The 26,989-nt window shown below is 40.4% G+C and overlaps 1 protein-coding gene across 1 annotated transcript; it reads right to left on the bottom strand.

Annotated features, from left to right (window-relative positions):
* Positions 1-24,699, bottom strand: fmnl1.L (formin like 1 L homeolog). Its single transcript, NM_001092678.2, is given in 26 exon segments — positions 1-808; positions 1,113-1,233; positions 1,313-1,402; positions 1,882-1,983; positions 2,517-2,680; positions 3,482-3,611; positions 4,115-4,195; positions 4,340-4,408; positions 4,493-4,727; positions 4,980-5,182; positions 5,277-5,401; positions 5,681-6,205; positions 6,545-6,737; positions 6,955-7,056; positions 7,137-7,286; positions 7,601-7,711; positions 7,964-8,038; positions 9,577-9,670; positions 9,859-9,935; positions 10,705-10,810; positions 11,221-11,358; positions 11,566-11,649; positions 11,947-12,020; positions 14,067-14,150; positions 14,674-14,757; positions 24,235-24,699. Coding segments are annotated over 26 exon segments (3,477 nt in total). The 5' UTR covers positions 24,394-24,699; the 3' UTR covers positions 1-707.
* Between the last annotated feature and the right edge of the window lie 2,290 nt (positions 24,700-26,989).

The raw sequence follows: 26,989 nt of genomic DNA, 5'->3' as shown, positions 1-26,989 counted from the left end.
CACATCTGCCATGAATATTTTATTGCTCAATACAAAATTTTACAAAAAGTTTTCTTTTAAAAAAAAAGTTTATAAATTGAGTCTTCTTTCAGATCTCATATAGTAAGTTCATGTTGATTAACCTTGGGCACGAGACATTACTAGGAGTCAAATCCACTTACAGTTATTTTCTTCTTTGCCCTTTGATTCATTGTCTGCATTTGTACATTACAGTGGTAAGCTCAACCTGCTTGGTTAATTCCCTAAGCCCATGACGTCTGTCTATATGTACACATTTCAAGCTCCATAGATCAATTATGGCCAATGAAGCAGAAGGAATTGGCTTCCAGGCACTTCACTATTGGTCCCAGCTAGCCTGTGCAATTTAGCAGTGCAATTACTGGCAATACAGTTTACTAGCTTGCAGAGCTTGCACTCTGTTGAATACACATACATTTTATACAAGGCTTTGGATATATTGTTTTAGAAGAGTAAGCAGTTGAATAAGGAAGTAATTGTTTTCCTGGGCTGTGCCTGAAATATTTATATTATTGATTCATACAGCTTATGTCTTTACAAAACACTCAACTCTGTTTTGGCAGATATTTACTGCATATATTGTGGTGATGTTGTGCATTCCAGTCCCTTTGTTCCAGTGGAGGACAGGAATATCAGCCTGTCCCTTAATGTCAACAATCAGTTAATTTCCTTGATGCTTGAGTTGTCTCCTAGACTTGTATATCAGGAGTGTTCACTGGCTGCCCACTGTTCTGCTTCTTTCCACTTCGCCTTCCCATGTCTGTCCGTCTGTAGGGCTGGTTCCTGAGATCTGATGAAGGGACAAAGGTGTGATAACTGGGACAATTGACCTTTATCGGTTGCCCCATGTTCTCAGTTTACTCCTCATGATCACCTCCTGCTCCCGACACCCATGGCACACCCATAGTACAGTACGCTAACCCTTTAAAACATTAAGATATTACTCTGCCAAATAAAATCATTGGTTATCTGATCCAAATAATTTAATATTTGCAAGTAGAAATGGTAACAGGAATGAGCAACTCGAAGATACATGGAACATGAGACCGCTATAAAAGTAAAGAACATCAGTGTTGATCTTAATGGCTCCTCACCAGTGATAATGTCCTCGATGGCCCAGTTCGGCTCATAAACGCGTGGTTCCTTCGTCTGCAGCTTTTTGTTTAGTTCAGCCATTAGATTAACCTGCGGCCGGGGACTTTTAACTACTGGGGACTGAAAAAAGATAAAGTCAAGCATCAGACTTGGTTGTTCAACTATGACATGGAATCTCCTTACCAGCCCCGTAACTCACCTGGGGTGCTTGTTTCCCAGCTAACTCTGGCTTCACCTCTTGAGCTGTGGACTCCTGCTTCTTCCATGTTTCCAGGTCCTGCGCAGCTTGCTGCAAACCAGAGAGTGTGTATTAAGAACATACCAGTAAATATGATTTTTGCCACATGTAAACATTATTTTCACTGACACACCATATACAAGCGTGGTGACTTCCATGTTTATATTATTTGGTATTTGACATGTCATTGGACTATGCCAGCTTGTGCGTGGTCAACTGTAAAAGAAGACTCAGAAGGGTGTTATCTTTCTTATAACAACAGCCAATCAAGTCGAACTTTATCTTCACCCACTAGTGTCAACGCCAACTCGGCCCATATGCTTTCGGAATCTACCACTACCAGGATGCCCCGATAAAGTATATTTTTGCTATAAATAAAGGGCAATGTTTTTCTTCTATAAACTGGTGCTGGTGTTTATCGTCCACTCTTAAATGTCTGTTCAAGAAATTTGTGCTCTGATGGTAGTCTACATGACATAAAAGAAAATATTCCATTGGTATAAAGATGGAAACCAGTGGATATGCTCTACCTTGTAAGCTCTAATGAAGCGGACAAAGATGGGGAAGAAGGTTGATGGAGGAGTGGTCTTGCTGTTCTCCCCAAAGTATCCAACAGCAGCATCATAGGCTTCCTAAAATGGGAGATCACAAAGGTACACAGTTAGAGCAGAGTAGGAAAGAGTAAGGAAGTTGAGAACCTACCAGAAGAACCATTGAGACAGGTATGCAGAATGGGGAATAAAATACAGGTATAAAAAGTTAGGAAGAATGGCCACAAGAGATGCATTCCCTTGGCACATTGGGCATTTTTCTTGCATTTTGATACTATAAGTTTACTCCAAACACGGAGGCATCTGTCACATTTCTTCCACTATGAACAGTCAATTGTTGTATAACCTCATAACATGGTTTCATACTTAGGGTGTTTCCTACTGTTGAAATTAGAAGGTATCCATGCCTGTTACAATATGCTTAAGGCTAATGTTGGCAGGTTCTATGTCACCACAATTGTTTAACATTTGTTGCCAAATTTATTTATTTGACTCCAGAATTGATCTGATTTACAATATATTTTTTAGAAGCAACCAGCTATGTAGAGTAAACACTCTAATAATGTCTTATGTAGTACTAGTTTTATTTCCAACCATAATCAAGGGATTTTCACCTGAGCAGTCTTAGCATCCGCAGAGAGTTGCTTCAGTACATCCATGTTAGATTTGATGAAATCTTTTAGAATGAGACAGTCATCCTGCTTCGTAAATTCTTTCTGTGCCTGCTCCATCCCAGTCTGCAGGGATTTGACATCAGCCAACACACCATCCAGAGAGACTGAGGAAGATAGGAAAGAAAGTGACTGATTTTAGGGAGATGTGGGAAAAATTCTTACCTTAACAACCTATTAGGCACCTTGTAACTGAGGATAAATTCCTGGTAGCCATAGGGATTGGCCACAGTTGGTCACCTAGTGGATGATACACCAAGTATTTAGCTAATAAGGCAGCTCATTCCCCATTGTTTTTACCTTGTAAGTATCTTCATCATTGCAGTGATTATGGAATTATAATGGATTACGGTTCGATTAGGTACTTCCATAAAGGGAATGGGCTAAATGTTCATGAACATCTTTAAATAGCTACTTACTGGGAGTTGTCCAGAAGCAGACCATATAAGATTTTGCAGTCTGTTATTTAGTAGATGTTTTTCATTGTGATTGAATTAAATGTAATACATTTTTTGGGCTTCAAAGAGTGCTAAATACAGTTGATGTTATCAAATGATATTGTTGCTATCATTACCTTTATTTATTAGGGCTTAACACTGGGTTGATACTGTCTAACTATTTCTTTGTATAGATCATGATCTAGCATCAGATCATGAGTTGGTAACCAGTAGAGAACATCCTCCCAACTGGCAGCATATCCTTTAGAGCAACACTATTTGGTACATCACATAAAAATTGACATGGCTATATCCCAACTTCTGTGCAGTTTCTTTGGCAGCATAACATTTTGGTGGTAGACCCTTGTCAGGTCTGGGCACCCCTGTTGTAGTGGCAGTGTCCACAGTGTTAAAGTAATTAGAGGTAGTGGCAATGAAAAACATTCAGGAAAGATCAATTCTTGGTGGTACCTGTGGCAGCCTTGTCCATGAAATGCAGATCAGAATAGAAGCCGGATAAGTGGGAATACTTTTCATTGATCACGCGTATCATATAATGCAGCAAGGTCTGTTTGCGATCAGTTGACTTCGTTTCCAGGAGCTGCTCACAGAAAGAATGCTGGGTAATCACAAAGTCTGTATGTTACAGGTAATACAGTCATAGGCTTGTATTGAGGGACACCAGGGTTTGGAGAAGATTTCATAGATCAGAAACAGTTTTTTGTACATTTTCTGTTGTCTGAAGGGTTTAGTTACACTCGTCTGACATTTTTATTTAATTGAAAATCATTAGGAATCATATGAATGGCAGCAAAAGACTTTGAAGCTAATTTCCATTCCTTGCTAGGAACCTTGGTGTATTCTGGTTGCATGATCACCAGTACACGTGACATGGTTGCTGGAAATTACATGAAAAGAGGGCTGCCAGTGGCCCCCGTGTGTTGCTTCCAACCAGACATGCCCTCTGCCATGAAGTTTCCTACTACCACACCCCATTTGTACTCTTGTATTCTGTGATTAATTTCACACTTCAGTTTCTTTCTGTGGTGGACAATCTTGATTTCAATGTGCCCTCCTTCCATTCTGGTTGATGCCCACACTTACCACATCAAGGGATTGCAGACGGAATCCATATGCTGCACCTCTCTTACTGCTGTTCATGTAATTCCCAAAAGCCAGGACCAGCTGTAGGGTCAATGGGATAAAATTAGACTTTCAGCTAAAAGGGAGGGGTGGGTTGTATCGCATAAAAGTACCAATATGAGTCTACAGGCGAGAGAGAGTAATAAGGCATAAATCTCTTGTCCATCAAATACGTTGACCTCTTACCTCTAAAATCCCCTTTAGCTTTTCAGAGGATTTAATTGACATGGAGGCAGCAATCAAAGAGTCCAATTGCTGAAAAGAAAAAAGAATTTTAGTATTGTTGCCGGTGTAAATCCAAAAATCCACGTTTTGCATGTAGCATGTCTATTCTCTTACTGGTTTAAGGCGTGAGGCCATATCAGGGAAGTTGGCCATGAATGTCATGGTGTTAACTCTCTCAGCCAGCCTGGGGATGGAGCAAAGATGGACCATGAAACGATCCTCTGCAGTTAAGTCATCCAGGGGCTTCTGATCACGGCAATATTTCGCGATCTGCTGCCTCTCCCAGTCGGTAGGCAGAAATCGAGCCAGAAGCTCCAGGAAATCCATGTTAAAAGTTTGCATGTCATATCTGGGAAGAAGAAGAAATCAATCAGCAAAAATTCTAAAATCTTTGTCCACCATTTGAAAAAACACAGACCCGGAGACCTCCAGAAAGTGTCTATTATGTAAACAAGAACCAATGTAATCTTAGAATTTTGCTTTGTGCATAATAGTTTTGCCACTTCAGGTTTCCATTAAAACACGTAGACACCTTTTGGCAGTTCAAGCTCTCCTTAGAAGATGCCTAGAACACATACCTTTCAATTTGGAATACACTCACTTTTGAATTGCAGTTGTAATAGCTTCTGGACTCAGACCTCCTTTCCTGAGAGTGATCGCCAGGTTCTTAGCCCGATTTGTTTCAATAAGGGACACCTTGTTTGGCTGGTTTTGAGCAGCCTTGACCTTCATAGAGAATGTGGTCTGGTTTGGACCCTGGGCCTTTGTTTTAAAGTTTTCCTCAAAGTCGCACATATCAAGTTCCTTTTGGCAAAAGGGACAAATATTACATTCTAATTTGATGCAAAGATACCCATGGTGCCCTATGTACCTCTGTAGCAGACTTATATCTATGTACCTGCAAGACCTTCTCATCATTCAGATGTGTGAAAACTGTTCCATTGATCTGCGTTGGTTTCAATGCCACCCAGTTGAGGACTTGCATCCTTAGTTTGGTTTGAATTGGCTTCTTAATACTCACGCCTAAGGTTTTGAAAAAGTGAGCTGAAGATTATCTAAGGGATTTTTACATGTGTTAAATTTTGCATTTGCTTAGTTGCCCCTGAAGCATTAATTACAGGACTGAAATATACCAATATGCCTGCCAAACAGCAAGACATGCCAACTGCTTTGGCCTGATCCTTTCAAGCACAAAAACTAAATTTGTTTTTGTGCTTGAAGCCATTTTTGAATAAATGAAAGGACCAGGAGTATCTAAGATTATCAGTTATGCAAATTTCAGTGCTAGTGATGATGTTTTACCTGTGTTTAATGTGGATGCTGGTTGACCTCCTGGAGGTGGCGGTGGGGCAGGTCCAAAGCCAGAGGGAGGAGGAGGAGGAGGTGGAATACCTGATGACCCCATTGAGGGAGGAGGAGGAGGAGGTGGAATACCTGATGCCCCTATTGGGGGAGGAGGAGGAGGTGGTGGTGGTGGTATTCCTGATGTTTCAGGTAGAGGTGGAGGAGGTGGAACATCAAATGATATAGGTAGAGGTGGGGGAGGGGGTTGTTCAGCTGATGATGGAAGAGGTGGAGGTGGTGGAGGAGATTGACTTTCAGCATGTGTTCCAGAAATGGACTGGGCAGTAGAAGTGTGAGTATGATCTATTTTAGATGGAGGGGGTGTGACCTGAGACTCTGGAAGTGGAGTGGGGGCAATGACCGGTGAACCTGAACTAGGCATTGGAGAGGGAGCAGTAATTGGGAGGACCTCTGATTCTGTTAGAGAAGAAGGTAGAAGTGGTGTAGTGGATCTAGGAAAATCAACTCTGCTGGGTAAATCACCTGGAAAAGAAGATGAAACATTTCTATTGCCATTTCCTAAGTACCTGTTCTTTACCTCGTCATAATGTATTTATTTATATAACACCAACAAGTTACATAGTGCTTTACCTTAGTTTATAACAAACGGAGAATAAATGGTGAATAACAAACAAGAGTTTACAGAGTACAATAGGATTAGAGGGCCCTACATTGGAGAGTTTATAAACTAAAGGTTAGGGTATAATTGAGACATTAGGATTAGTTATTTCCTTGGATGTCCCTAATGCAATACCATCTCCCATTTCAGTGTACTTCAGCATAAAAACAGATTTCCATCAAAATAAATATTCATATAATCACCTGTACTTGTTACCAAAGGCGATATCAGTGTGATTCTGATGGCAGATGGGGACACCGGAGGAGAACTAGTAGCAGGTGGAGAATCTGTACATGTATCCCCTGCTGGTTCCACCCAAAGAACTCCACGCTTCACAGGTTCTGTATTTTGCACAGTATTCTGGGTCACCTGGGGTGGTTGAGCAACAAGCTTCTCCTGGGAACACAGGCACATAAGAACGTACATGTATTGTGTGTAGACAACTCAAGAAACAACAGCCAGAAGGACTTTATCACAAATGTATGATTTATTGCAGACTGAACAAGGGCTGGTTGGGTCTACAAGCTTAAAATAAAGTAGAGAGCTGGTTATCTCAGTATGGTTATTGGGTTCTTTTTGCCCCTCTTCCAATACATTGTTCCACTGTACTCACCTTTTCGGCACTCAGCTCACGGCGGCATTGATCTAGTAGTTTTTCCAATTCAGCTACTCTCCTCACATATTCATTTTCTGTCTGCTGCAGTTTCTCTGTAACCTAGGAAGTGATTATAGTTTAATCAGTATAGTAATGGTAATACTCAGTGTCTTTGAGGAAACACATTCTTTACTACCTACATGAGTCAAGTGTTCTTGAAGGTCCTCTACATGTTCCAGCATTTCATTCTTAGTGTCTGTATCATCCAGGAGACTGTTCACGTCAAAAATGTTATCGAGATAGGCCTGGATCTGAACCTGGAGTCGCTCACTCTCTGTGTTCTTGAGAATCTGCCCATCATGCACAGTGTGTTAAAATGTAGAGTGTTGGATACATGAGACTAAAGCTTAGAAGTTCACAGAAGTGCAACTAGCTGGCTTATGATTTGGTGGTCTCCTGCATATTGCTTGTAGGCCAACAAGGCAATATGCAATATGTCTGTTACATTTTGGATCAATGAACATTTGCTATCCTAGCACAATCCAAAATAGTTACAATTTAGATTTGGCCCAAGTACTGCTGAATTCTCTCTTTCTGTCTTATCCACCCCTGCAGGATGTCTAGTCCTTAATGCTTTCCTTTCAGTAATAAATATTAAACCTACCTCCAGAAAGTCATCTAGTCCTAGGAGGGTAAACTCATACTGCAAGAAGACTCGGAAATTCATGTTCTTCACTGAATGTACAACAATATTGATAAACTGCATGCATGCCACCTGCAAATATAGACACACGTATAATTAAATCTGCCATTAGGCAGGTGCTTATAGGAGTATCTGCCTTAGGCTTCACATATAGAGCTGTTGGGATGAACAACACATAGTGCACAACATAGTGACTGTAGGACAAAATGACAACATCAGAGCAAGATTAGTGCCCAACTTACATTAGAACAGACTTGTTTAATACATGACAGATTCTTAACATAAGAAAGCTCATAACTTCTACATACACAACACTCCTCTCACCATAAAATCAATGTTTGAATCTTCTGTCCGGAAATATTCCATGAGTTTTGCGAAGCGAACACCTTCCCCACACACCTGCAATAGGTTGGAGTTAATAACCAAGAACGACAATGTCTTACCCAATGCCCACAACAAAATCAGATATATGGCTAGCATCAACATAAACTTCTATGGAGCCATAGTATTTTAGGAAACATTTGATTTTTACAAAATCATTTTGACTATGTAGTGGTATAGTGCAGAGCATTCATGCAATCAATCAATGAGAAGACTTTATGACATGGTTTATCACATGAAAAGGAGGTTTGAGGTTCAATTTGAGGAGATAAAACTTTTCTCCTAGTCAGTTACAGTTTTCCCCCATAGACTTTAATAGAGTTTTCATGTTGAATTGGATTAGGAGATATATTTTTCTGATCTAATGGATTCTGGACCAATGTTTGATAAATATTCCCTTAAAATTATTATTAAGGTTCCTAACATTGATACACATTATGGTCAGACTCTTCAGGAGGTAATTAACCAGTCTGTATATTTTTGGTGTGTTGGAGCAAGCCAACACTGGAAGAATATAAAAAAGTCCTTGCATATAAAGGCTCTTGCTGGAATAATACCAAGGACATTTAGCCCTTTGAGATGGCGCAGTGCCAGAATGTTTTTATTTCTTATTCATGCGTGTTTTGCTTGCTTACATTGTTCCCTTAGCGTCTTGGTTTTGACATAGCAGATCCACTTAAACATGCAAGGTTAAATGTTCTACTTTACATATCATTTCTACCATTCAACCAACATTTTTGTAGACCAGATTTGGTTTTGAAACCATTGCCTCAAATGGATTTGATATTGTTGCTGCTGCTGGTAAATTATTGCTTAAGAATGACTTCATTGAATTACATCAGTGAGATAAAGAGGAAGAAAGAACTGCTAACAAATGCGCTAGATTAATGGGGAAGGAACAAAAGCAGGCATGATGATGACAGATGGTATGTTTCTGCTGCTCATGAAAAATGTATTAGTCATTTCAAATAATAAGTGTCCTTTGCCTTTACTGATTCAGCTTCATTCCCACATGGGCACTAGCTTCAAGGAATTTGTATGTTCTCCCCATGTCTTCATTTTATAGGTGTTCCAAGCTCCCCCCAAACTCAAGAAACTCACAGGCAGGTTAATTGGCTTCTGTGGCTTGTATGGATATGCTCAACTCGAGGTCCCTCTTCAAGTTATGTCGCTTTTCTATAAAAGCAAGAGCAGCTTCCACATGTTTAGCATACTGTCTAAACATGTGGCCCTTTAGCTGAACCCAAAACAGAAGATGGTTGTCACTGGTAAATGTAATTTGTAGTTTCACAACAAAATTTACGGGTTAACAGATGTACAGTGTTGCTCACCCCGAGCAGTTTCCATGCCTTTTAATCCTGAAACCCCATTGGGTAGCTTAATGTTGCTTGTGGTCTGTTGGAAGCAGAACATCAAGTAGACCAAATGTATTATTTTAAATATATGGTTGGTTCTTATTATAACAGTAGACAACAATATGCACCAATTGTACTACATGGATTCCAAGATACTTCCACCTACAAAAGACCCGGATACTGAATGGCTCTGCTTCTCACCTCCATGAAATAGTTGAAAGCTGAGAGTATTAATTCATGGCCTCCTCGGACCAAACAGACAGCAGCTAGGAGCTCCAAGACAAGGGCCTTAGTGCTGAGGGAGAGAAGAAAATACAGATCAGATAAAAAAAGATGAGGACAACAAATACCTTATAACATTTCTCTTTTTTTATGGTTATGGAGGAAGCAGTAAGTAAGTCAATGGCATTGTTGGTAGAAGAGTAAAAATAGATATAGTATAGAAGTAAAATAGCAAGGGAAGAATTTGTGCTGCATACTTACCGAGGATTCTTATTGCTGAGACTGAGGGTGATTTGGTTGACACATGATACATGTGACATCACCATGCTGAACCCTGACTGCGGAAAGAGAGGGAAAGGTTGGGCATTAAAACATCTCATCTTTTCACTGGTAAATCTTTATAATTTGTCTCCACCAGACTGACTGGTGACCCTTATAACCTGAGTGGGTTCAGATTTCATGGTTGACCATTTAGGGATGTCCTAAAAAGAAATGTTAAAACAACTACACAGGGCAGTGTTACTGATGTAAACAAGACTGTCTAACGTGCCATCTATAGTGTCTAGAATCTCCTAACAATCTTTGGTGGGTGCTTACAGTAGTTCTGCAAAAAGCAGATGGTTGCAAAGCCTTGAGTGTCCTCATCTCATGCTGTAGTTACCACACCAAGACTGGTCCTATGCTAATCTCATGCTAATTTTATCATCATCATAATGGAAATTCATAGTGTGACAATAGAAGTTAATGACAACTTCTTAGTCTGCTTGGAGCTTGCAGCGATGGCTTCTGCTGTCGTTGGTGAAGTTATCTTTAACTATACCTCATTTACCAAACAGGAAACCTCATAACTTATTTTATTGACACTGTAATCTAATAAAATGCAGAATTATCTCAAAGGGAATATATAGTAACAAACACAGAAGAGCAGAATGTGTGCTATTGAGAACAGAAGAAACAAGAGTTTTATTGGTTTATTGGAGTTACCGTGGATTGATTTAAATGAAGTAAATTAACAAAGGTCCAAAAGCCTGTTACTATTATACTTGTACACATAGTGTGTTGAAGTTCTGACTGTAGAGGTATTTGGGCTATATACTTGCCATTTACCTGGTAGTTCATGATGGCCCGCAGACACATGATGCATACATGGACATCATCTTTCATATTTGCGTGTTTGGAATTTCTCATTGTCGCCCGATTGTGCAGGGTGTATCTGTAAAGCCAAGGAGTAATGGATACGTTTTGGATACAGATCCATACCTTCTGTGTTATAAGACCGTTACATAATGGAGCATAGAGGAATGTAGGGGGTGCATATACTAAAAATTATCAAAAAACATGACACCCCCTATGGCCTCATTTCTCAGCCTTGATAGGATGCTATGCAGTGGTTCCACCAGTACTTGAAGTTGATTTTTATTATAATGAAGTATAAATATGTCTTAAATTGTATCTTTATTTTTTATTTTTATTTTTTATAAATCTGGCTCTTAAAAATTTGAGAGAGCTGGGATGAGTGTGAAGGAAGCCTAAATGAGCCACAAAACTGCTGTGCTAAAATGGGACTGGGTCTTACTACTGATGACTTTAATCACTTAGACTGATGAAGGCTGCATAGTTTACCTTGCTGTAAGATTTCTTGACCGAGATGGGGTATTTGTGGGTGATGGAGATGAACTGCTCTTGTTAATGTCCTCTAGGGAACGCTGCAACGATTTTGATTTCTCTGGGGTTCCATTATCAGAACATTCCATGTCGATGCTAAAGTAAGATTACAAGATAAAAGGTGTGTGCTTTTGGATTAGTGAAGGCTGGATAATATAGGAAGGAAGGATTGCAGAGAAGGGGTTCACTGCAGTATAATTATAGCTAGAGAAACAACACTGAAATATTGAGCAGATATGAAAAGAGCAGATATATAGCAGATAGAAGAGAGTTGTTACATGACTTGTTAATTTAAATACTCACGGGAAAGAACCCTGAGCATAGGACAGATAATCCACCAATGCATCCAGTCCTCCAACCTCTGGGCTCAGAAATTCCTCTACCCATCTGAAAGATAATTATATTTAATACTCATGCTCCATATATTATAGTTTGGTGGCAACTGACAATGCTTTCATATATAACCAGGATGGGGGAAACAGATTGACCAACTGTTGAAGTGCAAATTGGGGATTGAAAGTCACAAACCCTACATTCCTAGTATGGAGCATATGTAGGTCTCCCTGTTATAATTGTGTATTCAGGGCCGGAACTAGGTGGTAGGCAGGTGTGGCTCATGCCTTGGGCACAGTTGATGGGGGGGCTCAATTGGAAAGGGAGAAAGTGAATAGAGATTTTTCTTACCCAATATGATTGGTCCTCAAGGAGATCTCAAGTTCTCTCAGTACTTGAGTGGATTCCTGAACCCGTCTCTTGAACTGTAATGCATATATATATACACAAATGTTAAATAAAACCTTCAACCTTTATGCAATATGCGGCAGGGTTTTGAGGCATATTGTAAGAATTTAAATAAAGGACCGATAGAGCAGGGCAATCCAACTGGAGACTTCTAAAGGACTTTTATAAGCCCTGTCTACTCAAGGGTTTCTTTGTATGACAACATGATTTAAGTACACTCTCATGGGATTATGTCATAAAAGGTGCAACACATCTAGTAACCTACAACCATACAGCTGGTAGCAATTACTGGGCAGCTGTTAAACAGTGAATATTATATTGGTTGCTATGGGTTACTAGACCTGAGAAAATGTTGTCTTGTATTAGTCTTTTTAAGTGAAATGGAACAGTGATATGTATATATGTCTTGGTGTTTTGTGAATGTTTAATTGGGTGTGTGTATTGGATCCCCCTACTACTTCATAGCTCTGTGTAGTGTTTATTGCTCATAGGTAAGATGTCAGACACTTCTCATAAATCAGCATTCTCTGCCACTTGCTCACGTGCAGAAGAGAGGAAGTGCCAAAGCATGTGGTTGTAATGGACAATGTTATCTTTTAAAAAGGGAAAATATTGTCTAACGGGTTAATTAGTATTGTCTGGGGCAGCATTTTGCCCTTTGCCTGTTCTAGGGCTTTCCTAGTTCTCCCTGGGTAGAGGGGCGGAAGTATTACAACACTTTGTAAAAAAACACAGAAGTTAAAACTTTTTCTAATGCCTGTTTTGTGAAAGAGTTGCTACAGTAGTGATGGTGTCCCCAAATCTTTTTACCCATGAACCTCATTTAAATTTAAATAAAAGTTAGAGAGCAAAGCAAGCATGTTAAAAGTTCCTGGAGGTGGCAAATATGGGCTCTGATTGGCTACTGGTAGCTCCATTGTGGACTAGAAGCCAACAAGAGGCTCTGTTTGGCAGCACATAAGGTTTTTATTTACCTAAAGCATGACTTCAAGCCAGGAATTCAAAAATAGGCACCTGCTTTGAGGCCATTGGGAGCAACATCGAATGGGTTGGTGAACAACATGTTGCTCACAAGCCACTGGTTAGGGATCACTGCTGTGGTGCATGCGGGAATTCTCCTCATACAGCAATTTCCTACTGACATCACTTCTATAAGGTCCTGCACTCAATGCTTATACAGTACTATTTTGAGGAATACAAGCTTTAACTTGATTTGTCTTTAAATCCATTAGTGGAGAAGTCCTCCTACCATTTTGTCATCCTATTTCTTTTTGTGTTTTTATGTAATTTGACTATAAACCAGGACCGAGACTGAAATGATTTGCTTCATCTTCATCTGTACCTTGAAAGAAAAGGTCCTTGACTCCAAGCAGTTATCTTTGATTTGCCAACTCCAAACAGCTAATGAAAGTAAAAGTCTTATCTTTAGATTAGACTCTGTCTTTGTATCTACTATATCTATCATATATTATTAGAGCAAGCTGTCTTGGCTGACCAAGTTAGACCAAAGTATTTGCCTTGGAATAGTCACCAGTTGTGACATTTATCTTGTCGTGACAATGATGTGTGCAGCTAATGAAAACTGAAAGTCAATGTTCTGAATTTATTGAAGAGCACAAGGGGATGTGCCTTATCTACTCGGCTTATTTGCACAACTGAGTAATAAAAATGAGCCCAGTTGATTGGTTTTCATGTCAGGGTGTGTTACATTTCCTTTTACTGACATAATTGCATTGTGGTTTTATGGCTGATCTGTGTGCGCTGTACATAGTAAGTTAGTCATTATCTTATGAGCTGCTATGTGTCAGGAAGCTGTTAGGACCGAGTGCAGAACCACCCCAGTTTCTGTACATTAAAGTAATTATACTAGGGTTGATCCACATACCCCCTCATGAATGAAACACAGTGGAACAGATCTAAAGTGTTTTTACCAACCAGCTGTCTCTATTCCTGACTTTAGGAACAGCAATGAAATAACTCAAAATAATGAGTAACTTTAGACTATTGCCAGTAGATGCCATAGTGGGGGTAGTAGAGTAGATGCATGGAGGTAAAACTCTTACCTTTCTACTGATTCCTCCTGTGTCCAGGTAGCTTCTCAGTTTCTGGATATAGGCTGCTGGTGGGTTCTTCACTTGAAAGCGTTCCTGTGGGGTGGTCATGGGAGAAAATAAATGAGTAAGATTTTAGTGATTTAGTACCCACTCGATGATCAGGGCAATATTTAAACCTTGGCCTAACATGTAAACCCAACTTTGATGCACCCTCACTGACTTGTTAATTTGTCTGGGAAACATCCTTAGGGCATGTACACATGGGGAGATTTCAAGCATTTTGCCACCCACCAAGCTAGAAATCACTTGGACAAGATACCCTCTGAATTTCCCTATGTTCTAGTGTGCTCTGATGGTCAAGACAATAAACAGTGAAATGAGGGGCAGCAAATTTGCAATGGGTATGTTACCGCCCTTAAAATGCCTGTCCTTAACATGTAACTCTAGTTTTGTTACAGGCAACACTGGGTTTAGACTTTTTTTTTGTATCGTCAGTCCTTAAACCTAATTTCTAAAAAGTCCCAGCCTGGTATCCAAACCCAACACTTATTCCAACAAAGCCATTACGCTTACTGTAATTTTCTAAACAGCCAGCACCTCCCATGCTAGCACTCACCTGATCACATACTAGTTCCCACTTTTTGTCTTGGTCATATTGGCGAAGAACCTGGATCTTGTCTGGGGGAAGATTCATGGCATTCTGGAAAAGAAGAAAGAAAGCATGATAGGGATGAATGCAGTTAAAATTTGCATCAGAAACATGACACTGGAGCCTGAATTGCACAAATTGTCCAATGTCCGTTCTACTCAACTAGACCCTTTGCTGTGTTTGACCCTATCATATAACTAGAGATCATTACATAGTTAATGTGGGTTGAAGTGTAAGTTCAAACCTTCTAAAACAGCCCCAGCACATATAGTTGAACACTATTATTCACGGTAAAAGTGGTGGTCTTTTGCGCTTTTCTATGTAAAAACGTTTCTCAACAATCTGTCTATAATGTCTTACTCCTTACATTCCCTTTTTATTGCTTCTTTTCGGCCTCACAGAGAAATGGGAATAGCCATGGTATAAGCATACAATGCTATGGGTTTGGTGAGCAGCAGAGCCTACTGACATCTGGGCCCACCCCGGTGTTCTGGTATTCTGATGGTCCAGTCCCACACTGTGCACTTTGTAGTTATTCATATGAAGAACCATTTACCCCTTGGATGACCATATGTATTTTCTATTGACTAGAGAACATGATTGCAGAAGACTTTTTTGAAGTCTGCCCATTGCTTACCACTGGAGCATATTTGTTGCCATCATGAGGATTTTATGACAAAGGTACCAGACATAGTTTACGAGCAACCACTAAGAAGTTATCTGTGTCTAGTTCTGTTTCTTCGTTTACTCATTTTCTCATGGGTTTGGTCTGCAACATTTCCTGTTAGGACCATGAAGTTGAGTATGAAAATCTACCCATTCTAACACATAGGAATACTTTAGAGATCCTCATTTGAATGTGTGTGCAGACATACACATACAGGCATGAAAACGTCTTGAGCACATTTATAGCCTAAAATGATTTTGGACTGTCAATGATATAGAGCAGTGATCTCCAACCAGGTTGCTCACAAACTCCTTAGATGTGGCTCCCAGTGGCCTCAATCCAGGTGCTTATTTTTGAATTCCTGGCTGGAGGCATAAAAACCAAGTGTACTGCTAAACAGAGCCTCATGTAGGCTGACAGTCCTCATAGGGGCTACAAAAAACAATCACAGCCCTTATTTGGCATCCCCAGGGAATTTTTTCATGGACATGTTCCCCAACTCTCTTTATATTTGTATGTGGCTTGTGGGTAAAAAAAGGTTGGCGACCTCCGGTATAGATCAATAATTTGCTTAAGGGTTCATGAACTCTCCATTTTTACAAGATGTGTCTATGATGGTTTTCATTCATTGTTACATACAGTTTTTAATAATGATAAGTCTAAGTACTGGACTTGAAATCTTAATAATAAGTGGCTTCTTTGGTTTAAATGTGTGGTAGGGCATTATCTAGCATTTCAAACCCTTCATGAAAATATAATAAACAGTCCCTCCTTTTTCTGGCCTTAGTCTCCGTCATTGAGAGTAGACACATGCACACTGGAGCCAACCCAAGGTGCTGTCCCTTTAGACTTGCCACTACTGAGTACTTTGTACCTGATGATAAAGTTGGTGTTATTATGCAAATTATCCAAGGGGGTTCAGACTAAATAGGGTATTTCTGACACTGAAAAATTCCACACTGAACCAAACAATCTGGTCTAAGATTCAACTAATAAACCATTTTAGCCTGTCAATTTCAACATAACACTAAAGTATTGCGCTTCCTTCATTTGCTTTGTTCTCCCACTCAAGTCACTCTTTATATCTCTATGGGCTCATTCTGTGTTTTTTGTTTACATATATTTATATTTAGTAGACATGTAGGAGGAACTGACTCATTATATTTCTGCAGAAAGTACTGGTGCATTGTCTCTAGGTACTGTAAACCACACTTTGGTTCAAGGAAACTGGTTATTGCTTTGAGACAGATGCAAGAGACAGTGACTATTTAGTGGGCTCGTGGGGAGCTGTTTGGGCCTCTGTGTACTTGAAATGATAAGGTATATTTTTAATCCCAGTTCAGTCCTAATTGCCTTTACTGATTTCTTCTTCTGGCAGCTTCTCATGCCACCCTTTCATACAGTAGGTGCTTCATCTTCCAACTACATGATAGTGTGCCATTTCTTGAAAGCTTTTCATTGGTTCCACTTGTTATTCCCTGTTTTTGTTAGGCTCTGCATTAGGCCCCATGAGCCCTATGCTATTAATAGTACAAACTGGTGTGATTTACGGCTCATGCCATGTCACTCTCCAAGGTTGCAGATTGACTTAATAAAATTGACCATGACCCTCAGTTAGCATGCCCGCATTAGCTTTTGAACTATATCCATAGTACAGAGATACTAGTTGGGTCCATCTGCCCCAAGATTTTGGAATTGGGACACCTTCTAGTGGTGTGACTCCCTGCCTAATATCAATTCAATCAGTGTAGTTGATGTAGAATAGATATTTACCTATATCCAAAGTACTGAAATACTGGTTGGGTCCAGCTGCCCCTAGATTTTGGAATTGGGAGCACACCCTACGTTTACAAAATGCTTCACCTTCTGGTGGTGCGATTCCATGACATATGGTCATGTCAATCAGTGTAGTTGATGTAGATCAGTGATGCCCAGCCAGTGGCTCGTGAGCAACATGTTTCTCACCAACCCCTTGGATGTTGCTTTTAGTGGCTTCAAATCAGGTGCTAATTTTTGAATTCCAGGCTTGGAGACAATTCTTGGTTGCATAACAACAAGGTGTAATGCCAAGCAGAACCTCCTGTAGGCTGCCAGCTCACATAGGGGCTACCAAATTGCCAATCACAGCCTTTATGAATGTGTCTCATGGGTAAAAAAAGTTGGGGACCTCTGATGTAGATAAAGGGGGCCCAGCACACCAAGATTAACTTTATTGAGGCATACCAAATAGAAACAACGTTTCAAGGGGCAATAGCCTCCCTTCTTTAGGGTTCATCTGCCTAACATACACATATCAAAAATGGTACAAAACCAAATTTTATCAGTACATCTATGGCTTGCTTGAGGCAACTACTATTATATCCAATGAGAGGCTGAATAGCTTTTTTTTTCTTTTTTAAAAATAGTAGACGTTTTTTCCGGCCTCCTCAATCATTTTGTCAGTAAAATAGCATTTAAGTGACGTTATACAGTTCCAATGAAATATCTAAAAAATATTCTTTGTTGCATAACAACAAGGTGTAATGCCAAGCAGATCCTCCTGTAGGCTGCCAGCTCACATAGGGGCTACCAAATTGCCAATCACAGCCTTTATGAATGTAGCTCATGGGTAAAAACGTTGGGGACCTCTGATGTAGATAAAGGGGGCCCAGCACACACCAAGATTAACTTTATTGAGGCATACCAAATAGAAACAACGTTTCAAGGGGCAAACGCCTATAAAATATCTAAAAAATATTTGACAGATTTTGCTTTATTTTAAAGAAACAAATGCAAAACTAGGAAAGATTTTACTTTAGCTTGATACAAATAGAGCCCTTACATATAGATAACTTTTTGCCTGGTAGCTCTAGTCAAGTTCTAGCAAAGGTTATTGATAGAGACGCCAACAGTAGCTATTCCAGTTAACTTAACCTTTTGAAAAGTGTAATGCTCTGCAGTTACAGGATCTGCGCCCCCTAGATTTATACCCCATATGCTGTTAATTGGACTGAGCCATGAAACATTGTCAAGCTTTTGCCTGGTTTGCAGTGCCTGGCAGGTGTAAAGTCGTTCCTCCTCCCTGTGGGTTTCCTGTTTCCTGTTTCTGTTTTTGTTCTGCTCTTCCGGTACTGCTTACTAATGTGACAGAAAGAAAACACTGATTCTAAAGGGATGTCATCATATCATCTATGCTCTTTATAATCCCATTTAATTTAATTTGTAGCAGGTATCTAACTCCAGCAAATGCACCTTTCAGATCAAGGGTAACATCCTGCCGACCATTACAGTGGTTCTATGTCACTGGGTCCTGAACTGTGGCCTACAAAGGGGCACCCAAAGCAGTGGTTGTAACGGTCAAATGTACTTGCTTTTTATGATGTACCAAGGGATTGTAGTTGTGCGGTTGGTCTTCATAGAGATGGCTTACTAATGTTAGGTCTGTTGGTTTTGGTGATGCTCATTGTACATAGATAGAAATCTGGTTGACTGTAGAGTACAGCGTTTTAAATAATGCTAGAAGTACATGTGGATAATAAATGTAACTGTATCAAGCAATGGCAGTCAGCAGCAGCAAGAATCACCAGCAAGGTAGTATCCTGTAGTAAATGGGGTATCGATTCACAGAGGGGAGGAGAGAGGAGACAAGAGTTTTCTGCTTTACATACTAGCAAAGCTCCATCTAGTACAGTGGTCCCCAACCTTTTTTTTAAGCCTAGAGCCACAGTCAAATGAAGAAATATGTTGAAGAGCAACACAAGCATGCAAAAAGTGCCTGGGAATGCCAAACATAGGCTATGATTGGCTATTGGTAGCCCCTATGAGGAATTGCAGCCTACAGAAGGCTCTGTTTGGCAGTACACTTGGTTGTTATGCAACTAAAACTTGTCTCCAAGCCAGGAATCCAAAAAATAAGCCCTTGCTTTGAGGCCACTGAGAACAACATCCAAGGGGTCAAAGAGCAACATGTTGCTCATTAGCCACTGGTTGGGGATCACTGATCTAGTATATACAATGCAGTTTTAGTCTCCAGTGTGCTGAGTTAAACATAGAAAGTCCAGAGAGTAGAGACTAAGATGATTAATTGTAAGAATATGCGTATTCTGGGATTGTTATGTCAATGGCACTCGTCCTCAGGGTTGGACTGGGCCAGTGGGACACCAGGGAAAAAAACAGGACCTGCCGACCCGGACCCGATTCCTGCCTGAAACCTTGGGTTCAGCACCATGACCTCCCCCATGGTCCTTTTTCTCCCCTGGCAGAAACACAAAATACCCTCTCATGCCTCTTGTCATTGACATGAATGTAAACCACCTGTCATGCATTGTAACTGGTTAATAGCGGCTATATTAGGTGGTTCAGGACACTCTCCAAGAGGAGCTTGTGTGTATTCAGAGTCTCCAGGCAGGTTCATTGACTCCTGATAAAACAGACTCTAGTGTCTGTGTGAATGATCGACCCCTTTAGATTATAAGCTCTAGTTGGGCAGGGACTGATGTATAATGTCTGTAAAGCATTTTGGAATAAACTATATAAATAAAGAATAATAATTTCAAAGAAAGACTGGATGCGCTTATATATGAGAAAAGATATGGAATCAGTACAAAAATAAACCAACTGATCGGTTTCAGCTCTCAAAATTGTATGTATCTGTAATACTACAGAACATAAATATCCCTGCCCAGATGCACAAGGAATGACACATTGTGCGTTATACACAACAACACTGACAAATCTTTGCTTGTGACTCCCCACCTGGGCACCGGGTGATTTCATACACAGCTGTTGTAATAAGCTGTTTTTTACTCATTAAGCAAGAGGTCAAGTGTGTTTCTTATGGTATATAAAATATCACATGCTTTCAGTAGCTTTAATATTATTTGTAATTGCTATTGGAAGCAGTATCTGTTGGTTTTGACTGTAGAAACAATGCAGTAGGTCCTGTTAGATTCTAGGCTGTAAGCAAGTCTAGGAAACTGTTTCTGCACAAAAGTGCATTTTATAAAGAAATACCCGTGTTCTAGTATCACTTTGTAAAGTTATTCACTTCCTAATATTTCAATTACTGTATACAAAATGAAAATAAATGTAGGAAAGGAAGAAACAGAATGGCTGCACCCCATCTCAGTTCTCTTGCCCGTTGGCCTTTCAGCGCTCAGTCCTCTGACTGATGTGTCATTTTGCTTGTATTTTCACTTCCTATGCTTATGAGTTTTGGTCTTATGATCAGGCTGTGGTCAGGCATCTCCCTTTTCCTTTCTGCATGTGGCTTTTCCTTCCTGTCTTTTTGCTGCCTGGATTTTGGTTGAACTAGAGGGGGCCTCTTTACAATCCTTTACTATTGCAGGTTCTAAAGGCTGCCTATCCAAAAGTATATAGATATATCTAAAGTATTTGTATGTCCCTGTGTACTCTTTGTATACAAATGTGAGTGCACAACCCCTTTCAGCACACACCTGACACCACACCTGTAAGCCCCCCTCCACTCTTAAACATCTGATAACAACAGGTGAATGAGAACCTGAATTAAACATGAGCCCTGTTCAATGTGACCTTCTTCTGACATCTATATCAAGTGTCATCTCACTGTGCTTATGGTATTCCAACTACACATTTGGAAGATTATCCATGAATACAGTCCATGGACCGGGATGGGTTTGCTGGTGCAGAACGCCATTTTCCCCCCAGCTGGCCTGTAAACTGCCTGCCGCTATTTTGTGCCATTGTGAATGGTTTTTGGTGCTTTGTGGAACTGGCAGTTTTAGGTGGTGGGTCCAAACGAGCATTGGTAGGCAACTTACAAAATTCTGGATATGCAACAAACCCACAAAAGCATAATAATATAAGGCAATAGTTAGTATAGCTAAGAGTATATATATATATATATATAATTTTGTATGGAGTGGTTTGTGTATGGATGCTGGGTTTTCATTTGGAGGGGTTGAACTTGATGGACTTTTTTCAAACCGATTTAATTATTGATAAAAAAAAAAGGTAGAAAAATTAAAATCAAACCCCAATAAAAAAGTACCCTATATAGAGTAATAAATGGAACTGGGGAGGAACAGCACATACACTTTGGGTTTCTGAAGTTCCTTGCAGGAATTCGTATGTCTCATGTGCCATTACCCTTAGGGGGTCATTTACTTTTACTCCCAAGAAAAAGTAAATGACCTTTTTGGACTTTCCAAGACTACACAACCTACACATGTTGCAAAAGTCATATGGTGAATGTCTAAACATCCAGATTACACAAATCAAATAGATAATGGCTACGTTACACAACTGTCACACTTAGGGTGCGGATTTTGAAAACTGAACATCCTATGTTGACACTGCTAGGATTAAAAAGTGGACTGTCTAGTGTAGTGAATCCTTTTGAGGTCCACTACTGCAAACCTCACAACTACTGTGTATTTTTAACACACATTTCATCAACGTTAAAGGGGTACTTCAATTTCTTTTCAATATAGTATAATGAATAGATTTGAGTTGTTTTCCCTTATGTCTACCTTGCCATACCACCAACCTGCCCAAACGTTATCACGTGGAGCTCACCATTAATGCACCAGGATGTGCAGATCAACAGGAATGCAGCAGAATGTATAGCTCACAAGAACTGCACCACAATTTGCAGCTCACAATTACTGCACTGGATTGCAAAGCTCACTTGGATGCTCCAATCTGACCAGTTCTAATCATTTTTTTGGAATACACAGAATGCAATCACGCAGCACCACTCTCACTTAGGGTAAGGCCACACTGGGCCTTGCCTCACTCTGCGCCGGCTAAAATGAAAAATCGCCGGCGCTAATCACGTGGTGGTTCGTTTTCCAAAGTTGCCTCAAGAGGAAACTTCGGGTGACTTCGGAAAACGAATCGCCGCGTGTGATTAGCGCCGGTGATTTTTCATCCGGCGCAGAGTGAGGGAAGGCGTTTGGGGAGATTGGTCGCCGAAAAGACTCCGCAAAACGCCCAGTGTAGCCTTACCCTTAAGGTGCTACATTACATGTATTGCGTCATTCTCTAAACTGCTTATGTGCTAAAAGCAGAGTTCTTTAAGTTCCCCATTGGTAGGTATAAATAGGCAAGATTCTAGGGGTTTTCCTACTTGAGCACAAAGGAGAGTGTGCTATCTCACTTGTTGGCTAATTCTGATAGAGCCGAGCCGTTTGTGTTTAAACAGGAAGATAAATTGAAAGCAGTCTGATAAACCATAGCAACCTATCCCACCTCCACTTTCATTATTTTAACTGCACCAGATTGGTACAATCAGCTCTTCATTGCCGTTGAATGGACCAGGGCAGAGTTTTGTGACACACTGTAACCTCTTGTATTGATGAAGACACTCACTGATGACTGGTTCTACATAAATGGACATCCCAAGTCCCCCAAAATTGTGTGTCCTCTATAAACATCACATTGAACCATGATTGTTGACGCCATTCATTACAATGACGACCAGTACAATATTAAACTTGTGTCTGTGTCACTGGTTCTCAATATATTGTTTTCGTATGGTTCTTGCAAAATACATTGTAGTTATTTTCTTCTGAATTGCCATGTTTAACCCTTGATCTATATGCCAAGGCTATATTCTAAAAACATCTGATCTAAGCTTTAGAAAATGGTAACATGATGGAAATTGCCACAATGCAAGAGACATTTGATTCCTGTCTCTGCCATATTGCTTACAGTTTCCTAACATGGGGTCAAGTAGCTACTGCCAGCTCTATGACATGATGGAATTCCAGGGTGCCCTTTCTGGCCTATCACCTTAAAATATTGTGCAGGGGTGCAAAGTCATTGCCAAGTACTGCCCTAGCTGAAGTTTCACATGCTACACTTCTGTGATCACAAATAAGTTCCTTCTACAGCCTCCCAAATCTTGTAAATAACACATAAAGTAGGATTGTACTGTACATAGAATTCCATCTATAAATATAACCCCCCCCCCCGATTTCTCCTCCACTTAACAGAAAACTTGCGGAATGTTTTGTTGTGAAATGAATGGCCCTGTAAACATCAAACCAACTCAACTTTTTTTTACAGATCACAATGATAGTTTAGGGGTTTTCAAATGTTAAGGCTTTATACATATACTCTACAGAAAAAAAGTTATAAAGAGAACTATTGGAATGCTTCAATTTGAAATTATGAAGTAGGTGAGACAGGTCTAGGGGAAAACCATGTATGCAAACCCCGGTGAAAGGTATGCAGGCCAATCATTTCAACGTTAGGTTAAGTTTATGAGCTCTAGGACAGCCACTATCTGCCCATCATTTCTTACTGCCAACAAAAATATCTTTAGTGGGTTGTGAGTAGGGTCAGTCATTGGTCCATACAAAAGCTGTATACTGAAATATAGTAAGGGCAGGGACTGCATGGTGGGTGTAGTGTAGCAACAGGTAGGGCCTGATTTAACCTTCATGCCTACATACTCCATGTAGCTAAAGCCCCTTTAGAACAATGGCCCCAGATAGTATCTTTCAAACATGTTGCTTTCTACTCCATTTACTGTTACTCCCAAGGATATACCAATGTCATGGCAGAAGCTGCTGGAGGCTGGCAGTCCACATGGGGCTTATAAACAGCCATTCATAGCTCTGAATTGTAGCCCCCCTCTCTTGTGTGGCTCCTCAACACTTTCTTTATGTGAATGTGGTTACAGGCACAACATTTTTAATAATAGATGAACTTCACACATCCATATTGTCACATATTTGTCAGGGCCCCCAATAGGCCATATACACCTCTGACTCCGCCTATAACCACTGGACTTGTGGTTCTTATTATTGCATTTTTAGCCCTGTAATATTAAATTAAAGACCATTTTGAAGACATTCTTGGGCTAAACACTTTTTTTTTATATCTGTACTCACCAAAACTACGTTGAATCTCTGTTCCAGTTCTACTGAACTTGGCCTTGGTAGTTTGGAAGGGGTCCCTTCTTTCTGTTTTTGTGGTGGAGTCCCAGAAGACGATTGTCCTCTTGTATCCCGGGCCTGGAACATATCCAGGCTTCCGGCGGCATTCCCCATGATCCAGTCCGCTCCGCGCTTTAGCAGTCCAAAATCCAGCCTGGGCACCTGCACAAGGGGAGTCAGAAGATCGGGCAAAAACTACAGTCCAAATTAAAGCCGTAGCAATGGTGAATTTCAGGTGGCACACACCCAGCTTCCGATTTACTTGTCACCACAACTTGAGGAACCACCCAGAGAACAGAAAGTTACAGTGGATTAGATGTTAATCTCTCATTAAATAAAGTGCATTGGGAAGCAGTGCAGAACTGAAAATACCAATAACGGCATCACTTGCAGACCTCCATTTACATCAAGTCCAGTTGCGACCCCGTCAGTTTGTAGCTGTAGTTAAACGAAGGTATCTTCTGTAGCATTTGAAATGAAGACCACAAGGCAGAAGGAAGCTGGGTTTCAAAATCACATGGGGGAGGGAGCAAGGGGTCCGGAAGCTTACTTCTGATGCAGGCAGTTTCCACACTTGGTGTTGTGGTGTCATTAGAGGAGTACGTTTGTTGAATGCCACTCTAATTTCATGTGGGCACCCAGGAGTGGAGAGAAAGAGGTGGAGAGAACAGAAGCGCAGTATAGACAGATAGGTTTGGCGCATCAGCTGAAACAGGATCCTGCTGCCTTGTTACAGGATCTCTTGTTCTTTAACTTGCAGAATCTGTTAACCCTTGAAATGCAAGACTGACGGAGCTCGTTGAGATCGTTCCTGAGTGTGCTAAATGCGAGACCCTTCTAAGATCTCGCAGGAAAGGGACTATGTGAAAACAGAGAAATTCTACAGTGCAATGCACCAGGATTCGATTCGATATAAAACCTTTGATAGGTTGTTGTTAAAAATTAAGACAAGCTATATGTAAGTAGGGGAAATGTGTTTCTAAGATATTTACAGCACAGGAGAGAATCAACATATATGCCATTTTTAGAAACTACATTTTACTGACCTTTTCTCCTGTCCTTTGGAGCAAAGTCAAAACCAGTGGCAGCCTTACAGTGGTCGCACACTGGGCATATCCTGGTCGTGCCTGTGCATTGACTGGAATCTGACTGCCACTGACTGGTGTTTTGAGGAGATTTTGAGCAAAATAAAAGCATTTAAAAAAAAATCATGGGCATGGCTAAAATTTGGATGCTTTTTCTGCAGACAGGCTTGGGCCTAAAGTCAACCTGGAAAATCTGTTCTTCAGAGGATGAGATTCTCTGGCTGGCCAATACTTGGATGAGTATTGTTCTAGATAAGTGATCCCCAACCAGTGGCAGCAAATCGGAGCCAATATTTGGCACCACCATAAACTTTTTGTATGCTTATGTTGCTCTCTAACTTTTTTTTACATTTTAATGTGGTTCATGGTTAAAAAAGGTCAGGGATCCATGTATGCCCACAAGGACCAGACCAACAAAGACCAGTTCTGTTTGGTTATTTATTTTTTTGGGTGGATCTTGAGATCATTCTTATATCCTGACCTTTCGTATTTGTTCTTATATTCTTGTCCTTGTTCTTATTTCTCTTGTGTTATCAATAGTAATATGAGTCAGTGAGTTATATATATATATATATATAACACCAGCAACAAACAGTCTGTGGTTGACTTTGGCCAGCACCTCCCTTCTGCTAATAGCATTGAGTATTTCACATGCTGCAGTGCTGCCTGGGTCACCTCATATAGGGCACAATAAATTGCAGAATTATTTATCCCCACCCCTTGTATCAGCTTTGTTTCTCCACCAGAAAATCTAAGTCTTTTGGGTCACATTCCTAGCTCTCTTTGCAGTCGGCAGTTGTATTTGATGGGTAACATTTTTGCTGCCCCAGTCTTCATGCCCTGCTTGGCACATTTGCTGCGAGGGAAGGCACATAATCTTTCCTGTAAGAGGGTTTTGACATCCACCTTTGCAGTACTGTACCAACAACATCAGTTAGATATTAAAACTTTTCTCCAGGCAGTTAGGTGCATTACAGCAGCCCACCAATGATCATTCCACTTGTACTGCAGGTATTACACTTCAAACCCCTGACCTTCATTGGCGTTAGAAAGTGGTCTTCTTAGTAGCAATATATTTAGCAAGAAGGGTTTCTGAGACAGCAGCTGCAAACCTCCATTCTGGACCTTCCATGAGGACAATGCTCAGTGCTAAATTTTGTTACCTCCAGCTTTTGTCTGGGTCCCACTTAGGCAAGCTGTATATTGCCAAAGGGCAGTCTCGTGTTAAGTGGGATATGAACGCTAGATATGGATGAAACTGATAGAGTGGCAGATTTGATTCAGTGTGCGTAAATATTAGGGTATGCTTATTCATTTTTTCTGCTGAATGGGACCAATTAAGGTATATAATGTACCTAAAAGATAACTGACATAGCTGGTCCATGTATTGGCACAAAATGATGCCTTCACTGATCAACTGCTGATTGAGGCTCAGTCATATATTGATTGCACAAGAGGATAACCTTATAGACCAATGACTTCATTGGGTCTGGATCTGCTGTGCTGGGGGGATAATCCTGTTGACTAATGACCTCACTGTGTCTTTATGTGTTCTGATAGGGCTGAAAAATCCCTTCATTTGAACCAGTCATTGCCCGAGTGCTAGTCGACCCCAATATTTGGGT

Source organism: Xenopus laevis, chromosome 9_10L (genome assembly GCF_017654675.1).
Source record: "Xenopus laevis strain J_2021 chromosome 9_10L, Xenopus_laevis_v10.1, whole genome shotgun sequence".
In the NCBI taxonomy this organism is placed as follows: Eukaryota; Metazoa; Chordata; class Amphibia; order Anura; family Pipidae; genus Xenopus; species Xenopus laevis.
The sequence above is the reverse complement of the archived record's forward strand: the minus strand, read 5'-3'. Positions and strand labels throughout refer to the sequence as shown.